General features: G+C 34.9%; 1 protein-coding gene across 1 annotated transcript; it reads left to right on the forward strand.

The window, feature by feature from the left end:
- The first annotated feature begins 7,558 nt into the window (after nt 1-7,558).
- LOC131595139 (uncharacterized) lies at nt 7,559-8,959 on the forward strand. Its single transcript, XM_058867424.1, has 2 exons — nt 7,559-8,366; nt 8,450-8,959. Exons 1-2 carry the CDS (start codon nt 8,226-8,228, stop codon nt 8,825-8,827), a joined length of 519 nt encoding a protein of 172 aa, XP_058723407.1. The 5' UTR covers nt 7,559-8,225; the 3' UTR covers nt 8,828-8,959.
- The last annotated feature ends 707 nt before the right edge of the window (nt 8,960-9,666 follow it).

Below are 9,666 nucleotides of genomic sequence, written 5' to 3' on the forward strand. Positions count from 1 at the left end.
TCATGAGCAACTCATTTATGTATAGGCATTAGTCCCATCTTTTTAGATGTATTATGGACTTTCTCTCTAGCTAATACTTTCGTCAAAGGATCTGCTAAGTTTTCATCAGTGCGTACATAATCTCTAAAGGCATTATGCTTTCTTCTTATTTGACGTCTTTTACCATTATAATAACGGTTCTCAATTTTTGCAATAGTCGTGGTACTATCGCAGTGGATCAACACAACTGGCATAGGTTTTTTCCATAAGGGAATCTCAGCTAGCAAGCATCTTAACCAACTTGCTTCTTCACTAGCATTTGCCAATGTTATCATTTCAGACTCCATCATGGACTGAGCCAGGATAGTCTGTTTCTTTGATTTCCAAGATACAACTCCTCCAACTATGTTAAATACATAGCCACTAGTAGCTTTGGAATCACCTGACAAAGTATTCCAATATGCATCACTGTATCCTTCAAGTACAGCAGGAAATCTCTGATAAAGTAGGTTGATATCTATGGTCCTTTTAAGGTCTCTCATGACTCGCTCAATAGCTTAACATTGGTCATTACTCGGTCTACTCGTAAATCTGCATATCAATTCTAAGACATATGCAATGTTGGGTCTAGTACAATCAGTGGCATACTTAAGACTGCCAATGATGCTCGTATACTTTGTTTGTCTTACACTTTCACAAGTGTTCTTAAAAAATTTCACACTTGGATCATATGGTGTGCATACAGGTTTACAATCAAAGTATTTATATTTCTTTAAGATCTTTTCAACGTAATGAGATTGATCCAAAGAAATTCCTCGTTCGGATTTTGTGATCTTGATGCCAAGAATCACACTCGCTTTTTCGAGGTCTTTCATATCAAAGTTGTTGCACAACAATGATTTCATAGCATTAACGGCGTGAATGTTTGATCCAAATATGAGTAGATCGTCTACGTATAGACATATGATAGTGCAAATGCGATTCTCAGATTTGTAATAAACGCATTTGTCACTTTCATCCACTTTGTACCCATTTGATATTATTAAGTTATCAAACTTTTCATGCCATTGGTTAGGAGCTTGTTTTAATCCATACAAGGACTTATCTAACTTACAGACCTTGTTTTCTTGTCCATGGATCACAAAACCTTCCGGTTGTTTCATATAGATTTCTTCTTCTAAGTCACCGTTTAAAAAAGTTTTTTTTACATCCATTTGGTGTGCTATCAAATTATAAATAGCAGCAATTGAGATAAGTACCCTAATGGATGTAATTCTAGTGACTGAAGAGTAGGTGTCGAAGAAATCTACATTTTCTCTTTGTCTAAAACCCTTGGCTACAAGACGAGCCTTGTATTTATCAATAGATACATCAGGTTTTAGTTTCTTTTTCAAAATCCATTTACAACCGATTGGTTTGCATCCAGGAGGCAAGTCTACTAAGTGCCATGTCTTGTTAGACTCCAGAGAATCTATCTCATCATTAATAGCTTCTTGACATAAGTCTGCATCCAGAGATGATAAAGCTTCTTGAAGATATATTGGATCTTCTTCTACATTATAAGCCGTATAATCAGGCCCATAGTATTTAGAAACTCTTACTCTTTTACTTTGTCGAAGTTTTATTTCTACATTGTTGTTGCTTTCTGTGCTTCTTATCACAAGAATGAGACTCGATTGAGTGCCCCCACTATTTCTCGATTTAAATGGGGAAATTTGTATTCATAGAAATCAACATCTTTTGATTCTATGATCACTTTTGCATTTAGGTCTTAAAACCTGTATGCCTTACTGTTTGTTGCATACCTAATGAATACACATTTAAATGCTCTACTAGCGAGTTTAACTCGTTTCGGATCTGGAATCCTGACATAAGCCATACATCCCCAAGTTCTCAAATAAGACAAGTTTGGTTGTCTTTTCTTTAATATCTCATAAGGAGAGATATTATTCTTTGACTTGGGAGCTCTATTCAGGGCATGACAAACAGTCAATAAAATTTCCTCCACCAATGAGGTGCAACACCAGAATTCATCATAATTGCAACAACAAGTTCAGTAAGAGTTCTATTCTTTCTTTCTGCTTTACCATTTATTTTAGGGGAATATGGAGCAGTCGTTTCACGTACAGTTCCATGTTTATAAAAATTACTAAATAAACTAGAATCATACATATTACCTATCCCTACAAATTCTTACTGAATTATTTTCAAATTCTTTACAAATTTTAAACTTATCAATTTCATTCACAAAAATATCATTCTTTGTGATGATGGTGTACAAATCTACCCCAATAAACTGACTAAATCTTGCCTTATTTAGAAGAAGGAAAAAAAACATAAACATGATTCTTTATAATCCTAGGAGCATACATGACATCCTTCAAGATTGAAGTCTTTTCACAGGTGGACCTTGTTCCACTTCTCCAATATCGACAATATTAATGGTGTGGATATCTCCCAACAACACTTTCTTATCTTTAGTATTCGTGTATGTTTTAAACATAACACGATCATAACAAACACGACGAGATACGCCTGTGTTTATCCACCAACCATCAGATCTATCAACCATGTTGATTTCAATGATCATATGAATAAATTTTCCATTAGCCAGGTTAACCCGTGCATCACGGGCTACATCAAGTTCAAGCATTACAAGATACATTTCTTAGCCATATGACTTAGTTTTCCACAGTTGAAACAAAAGGAAAACAACGTCATTTCTTTGAGGTGGTGGTTGTTGTCTAGTTGGAGCAACTAGGGCTATAGAAGGGTTCCCATTCTTAATTCGGTTCACATTATTGCGGTTCTAATTCTTTAATGATTTGCCATATGGCTTCAGAACCACACCAAATTTCTTTTTGTTGTTCAAAACAACCAAGACTTTTCTATTTAATCATGTCTTTGATATTCTTCTTTAATGAGAATAATCAGTCTCTCAAAAAAATTATTTTATTTTGTAACAAAACATAATTCTTAAAAACTTTCAAACCAGGGGCAGTTTATCAATAATAAAAGAAATTCGAATTGTATATATAAGTACATACCTTTAGTGATGATCTCATGAGTAATCTTTCGAAATTTGTGACTTTGGATTTCCACGAACCTTTCATCTACCATTTGATACTTCATGTAGCCGCTAAAATCATTCTTCTGTTCTCCTGCTTCTTCAATGTCATACTTGTTTTTCAGAGCCTCTTAAACATATTTTGAAGTATCGCAGTTACTGTAATAGTCATACAGATCATTTGCGATTCCATTCAGAATGTTATAATCATTCTTTCTATAAGGTGATTTCTTTCCTAAGCTGTAAGTTGTTCGCTTTATCTGTGCAGCAGATTCAACTTCAACACTATTACGTGTTCCTTTTGAATCCTCAGATTCTTACAGTTAGTTTGTTCAGTTGATCCAGAAGGAGCAACAAAATATCCTCGGTCAGAATGTTAGCTATCTTTTTCAACATTAAGAAGAAAATCATCATTTCTTGCCAACATTTGAAGTGACATCTCTCAAACATGGACAGTTTGTCAAAGAAAGTATCCGCAGAAGTACCAATAATTTCTTCAGTAGCCATGGCAATTCGAAACGTCTTAAAATTGTCGGATCACGATTTTAACAAGTTTGTCACCGAAGAAATTACTGGGTCGAGTCGCGGATCAGTATGCTTTCTTTAAGACGTTTCGCGGTACTGCCAAAATTATGCAAAGCAGCTCTTAATAACCACGACGCCTCCAGGATAAAACAACCCAGTTCTATACTATACGATTACTACTTGCGCGGTGTTTACCCAGAAATATGGTAAACAAACGCTAGTTTCCTTTTTAAAGGTTACTTTTGCGGAATCAACTAGAATATTCCAAGACTAATTGTTTTTCTTTGTCTGTTACGTGTATCTAATTTGTATTAAATGCAGCAATAATTTTACAGTAAAAGAACACACTGAAATTTAAGGCTTTAAAGTAAATAAGAACGATAAAACGCAGTAAATGTACACTGAAAATGAAGCATAACGTAAATAATTGCATAAATTAAATTGGTGCGCATACATACATTCCAAAGCAACACTCATTACTCATTTTGCACAGAGATTTGAGTTTCACTTGTGTTTTGTAGAAAATGCGGACCCCTTCCCCTATTCCTAAACTTGCTTAAATAGTAAAAATATGACAACTGCTATTAACGGTCGACTAATCACTAGCTAACGCGTGTCCACGACATGAAAAATCTTTGTTTATGAGAATTCCACGCGTCCCTCAAAAACTGCTGAAAACTGTCATCCTCAACTTCTGGTGTCTTCCGACCCCAACTTAAAACTTGGCAGAAACGCCTAAGTTTTGTGTACACTTTAGTCTAACGCTGATGACATTTGTGGCCTTTTTTAGTCGAACGACTTCGACTTGACCATAATTCTTCAGTCGAGCTGCCTTAACTCAAGATATAAATGTCTTGTGCTTCTATCAAGGACCAATTACCAATTCGTTTGTAAGTCGAAAACTCAGGGTAACACGCGGTAGATAATCGGTCTAGAAATACACCCTCAGATGGTACTAAGACCATTCAAATATGGTATAAATACCATCTTAATATCTGGTATAACGACTAGTCGTAGTAATTTCTCAAACCAAGAGAAATTTCAATAATTCTCTAAAGAGAATCCAAGAAAACATTATAATTGAAAATTTCTCAACTCAAACGAGGAGAAATTAACATTATTCTCTAAGGAGAATTCAAGAAAATACTCAGAAAATTCAACGAGTAGAAAGAAAGGGGGAGAAGTTGGCGCTTCGACAATTCGAAAGACGCAGAGTTATGAGAGTGAGGAAGGAAAAACTCAAAATAAGTTTTTGGTGTGTTTTCGAATGAAACAAGTGACTTCCTTATATAATGAAGTAAACAAGTCAAGATTTTTAATCTAAGCGATGTGGGACTAAGGAGTATTTTCAACTAACACACAATGTTGGACTTGACTTAGGAACTTTTTCAATTCATCTCCTTATTTTGGAATAATAACATAATGTTCCAACATTCAACACTTAGGGAAAGATTAGAACTGAACTTCCATCTTTCCCATTTAACTCTTTTGTTGAAAAGAAATAAGATGAATTTAAGATGATTTTATTGAGTATGAGTGTTGGATACTTGAGTCATGACAACCCATATATTCAACACCTAAGGAGAGATTTGAACTGAACTTCCATCTTTCCCATTTAACTCTTTTGTTGAAAAGAAAAGAGACGAGTTTAGTTTTGACACGTTATAGACAAATGAGCATCAGATACTCGTGAGAGAGGTAGGAACTGAACTCCACGCTTTCTCGCTTTGACATTTATTGAGTCAAACTATCTCCGGTTTACTAAAAAGTATATTCATTTGATTGTAACTATTTGAATAGTTAAGTCAAAAAAACTCGTGTTCAATTAGTTAAAGAGGAGATAGGAACTGAATTTCCCACTCATCTATTCAATCATATTTGATTAAAAAAAAAATTAAAAAGGAACTCGACGTTGAATCGAGAGTTTATTTTGAATGAAAATCGTTTTTTAGATGTTTTTATTTATTTTACTAAATTAACGCAAAAAATACTAAATGAAAACTAACATAATATTAATCTAATTAAATTAAAACAAAGTTATCTAAAAGGATCAAATTAAGCAAAAAAAAAATTAGTACCCAATTAAATGATGCAAAATTAAATATTTAATTAACAATCAAACTTCATCAAAATAAAAGGCTAAATTAAAATTAAAACTAACAATTAAAATTGGAAAATACACTTAGGCCTAAGTAATCAAACATAGCTCCAAAAGCCCATTTAAAGCTTACTTAGAAATAAAGAATGATTAACAAAATAATAATTAAAATAATTGAAATAAAAATGGCAAAGGCTACAAACAAAACCAACCAAAAAAAAACTTTTACTCTCTTCCTATTTCACGTGACTCCCTTTCTCTCACATGATACTGTAACAATGCAAATTCTACTCTTTTTTACTTCAAATATTAACACTAATAAATGACAAAATAAATAACAAGCACCACCAAGTATCTTAAAATTTTGGATTAAATACGTTTTTAGTCCCTATAAATGTGCGACCCTGCAATTTTAGTCCCTCTAAAATTTTTCTTCAACAAATGATCCTTGCAAAATTTTCCGTCCTCAATATTGGTCCCTCCCGTTAGTTTCCACTAACGGAGGCTGACGTGACACGCCACGGGGAGGGCAGCTTGATAAATATTTGAAAATGTTAGAAATTGCGGGGGTTTTAAACCTCTTCTAAACTAATCTAGAAAAACATAAAAAAATTGGTTCTGGACTTTTCTCAAACATCTTGCAAGCAAGTTTGACACATGTGTTATTACAAGGTTTCAGAACTTATCAACACCAGATCTGAGATGGAAAGAATGACGGCGAAGATGGGAATAGTGATAGAAAGTGCAAGAGTAAAGAAATTTGTGTTGGATTTGTTGCTAAAATATGGTACGACAATTACTTAAACGTGACCTTAAGGAAAGAGTGGTTATAGGTTGCTGAGTGAGTAAAGGAGCTGTGTCTCCATCAGAAATCCTCTGAATGAATGGTTCAAAATCACCATGAGAAGCAATAGGAAGTAGGAACCAAATAAATAAAAAGAGATTCCAATGCACATGCTTTCATTTCTAGAATGTTATAACCCCCAACCATTTCTTCAGATATTCAACACCATTATTCAGTTTCAGAATATTGCTTAATATCTCAGTTTGAACTTACCCTGTGTTGTTAGATACATCTTCAAACAAATTAATAATCTTTTCATAGTCAAAATTTCCACTTCCATTGCTGCTGTTGTTTTTGTTGTTGCTGACATGTTTTAGCTCCATTAGAGTATGTTTAAACAAATTTGGGTAGAGAAGAAACAAAAGAGCACACTATTGATGAAAATGGTTTGGAATATGGGACTCTATAGAAATCTAAGATCTAAGGTTCTGGACTTTTCTCGGATCGGCTTTTATGATCTCAACGGCGAGGCTGCAGCAGAGAGTGGCGGCGAAGATGGAAAGAATGAATGGTGGGCCAGAGATGTTATTGCATGAGTTTAGAAGATCCAAGGTTGTTATGGAGGATATTAGGGGAGAGATAGAGATGAGATGTGTACAAGGTGGTGGTGTTGTGGAGTGGGAGAATGAAGATGGTGTTGAGAGGGGCTTTTGGTGTTTTTAGGTTTGGTGCTGATAATCTTGTGGCTAAAAAATTCATGGCTATATTACAAGGTTTTTGGGTTAGTTTAGAAGAGGTTTAAAACCCCCACAATTTCAAACGTTTTTATATATTTGTCAAGCTGCCCTCCACATGGCGTGCCACGTCATCCTCCGTTAGTGAAAACTAACGGGAGGGACAATAAATGGTGACGTCTAATTTTGCACGGACCATTTCTCTAAGAAAATTTTTACAAGGACTAAAAGTGCAGGGTCGCGTTTTTGTAGGGACCCCTGACATAATTAACCCTAAAATTTTCATCTCAGTAAAAGCAATTCCTCTCTCTTATAAAATAGAACTCTCTTTTCTCTCTTTAATATTCGTCATCTCTCACCCATTTCTTCAAACAATAACAAAAAAAATGACAACACACACATTCATATACACAATAACCAAACATTTGTTGAGCAACAAATAACAATACAAAAGTCTATAGAACAAAGAAACATAGTAACAGATACAATGAACTTGAAGTAAATAACCAAAACTACAATATAATAACATACACTTGTAAAAAAAATAAATGAAATTAGGAGTGGGAGGAGAACAAACCGAACTCACGAGTGGAGAAAGAGTTCCGGTGGCGGTCGGACAGAGATCTTGAACGGTTGGTATTGTGAGGCTTGTTGTGTTGGTGATTTTTTCGGTGAGTTTGGAATGGTTGCAAGATGAAGTTGGATGTAGAGTTTCACGTGAAGGTGATGGTGGTTTCTTCACTTACAGTTGAAGAGCGAAGATGAGAGCAAGTGTTACGTGGAATGTGATGGAGAAAGAATTTTACAAGGTTTTTCTGTTGAGTTTTCGATCTCTCTTTGCTGACAATCACGGTCGAGCTTGTTGCTAATCCTTCAATTATTTTCATGATGTACTCTTAATTTGTTATTGACTGATCTTTTCTTAGAACCTGTTGTTTTGTTAAGACCTTTTGAGTTGTGCACTCTAACTGTTTTGGTACAAATCAATTTTCCTGGTTGTATGCTTCATGATGAGAGTTCCATATTTTCACAGTCATAATGTCAAGACCAGCCCAGCTTATAACAGACATGACACCTAGTCTTAATGTGTGGAAAATAGCTGTTCGTGTTATCGACTTGTGGATTGTCAAGGAGCGCAACGGGAACCAACACCTTGAAGCTATATTACAAGATATAAAGGTTAGTACTTAGCCATTCCTAATAGTGCATTTGTTTATACAATGTTCATTTACCGATGGAATGTTTCATTACTTTCTCACAAGGGAAACCAAATACATCTCATCACCCGCAACCGCGAACTAGATGCCTGGAAAGATACCTTACTGGAGCATCAAGCTTTAATGGTTTACAATGGAGAACCACTAATCAATGACCTCCCTTTAAAAGTTTGTGACAACAATTACAAACTATTTTTCAACGCTACAACCATAATCACAAGCATTGACATGCCTAAAGTTCCTCTGCACACATTCAATATTTCAAGCCATTTGGTGAATTCTTTAGTGGTGATTTCAATGTTGATCATCTATACGGTATTCATTCATACTGTTTTTTCCGATTACGTGTTAATCTTTATGTACACTAACTCAGTGTTGGTTTTCCTTCAAACAGATGTCATTGGTGTACTCCAGCAAGTATGAGGACCCAGGTCGGTGGAACGGGCAAAAAATCTTGCATCAACTTTGTGTTGTCGGATGAATTGTATGTCATATTACAATTCAGTTTTGTTGTATACACCACATGGTTTTACATGGTATTCCTCAAAATGAAGAAATTGATACAGTTATCTAATGGACAAAACCATTGTGAGGTATTGTCTAATATTGCAATGTTATTTCAACAGTTCAACTAACTGTTATATTGCAGAATAAGTGATATATTGTTCTTATAATTCCTGCATTTGTAAAATGGTCTTAGAAACATGTTCACCTTTTGGTAATGTAATGATATATAAACAGTGTCTGCAACTGGATGCTTATGCATTTTGAACATCTCTTTTGTGTCATAGATTCCAATGTTGCATCAATAGTATTGAGTATATTTATTTTCATTCATTGCCTTTTGGGTATCTTCTTTTTGGAATTTACTTTTAAACATGATTTTCTCTTTTCATTCAACATTTCAATATTTCCTAAGTATTTTTTATGTCAGGAAGATCGTGCAATGTTTCTGAAGTATTGGTAGACATGGTTGATACAATTAGACCTCTTGCTATGAATAAAAATGTGTAATAGAACTAAGTCAGCTTTCACCACCTTTGCTAGCTGCTGTAGCAGAACCTGAATTGCGCCAGGCTTTCAGCAACCTTATAGAAGGTGCTTTACTGCGTACACATCATGGAGGAAAGGTTGCAATCTATGAAGCACGGACACCTCTAGGAGTAGGCGTGTCGCGGTGTCCGACACGTGTCGGTGTCGGACACTTGTATGACACCCGTACGACACGTGTCAGAAAAGTCAAATAAGTGTCGGAAAAGTCA

The sequence above is a fragment of the Vicia villosa genome, linkage group LG4, assembly GCF_029867415.1.
Source record: "Vicia villosa cultivar HV-30 ecotype Madison, WI linkage group LG4, Vvil1.0, whole genome shotgun sequence".
Classification (NCBI taxonomy): domain Eukaryota; kingdom Viridiplantae; phylum Streptophyta; class Magnoliopsida; order Fabales; family Fabaceae; genus Vicia; species Vicia villosa.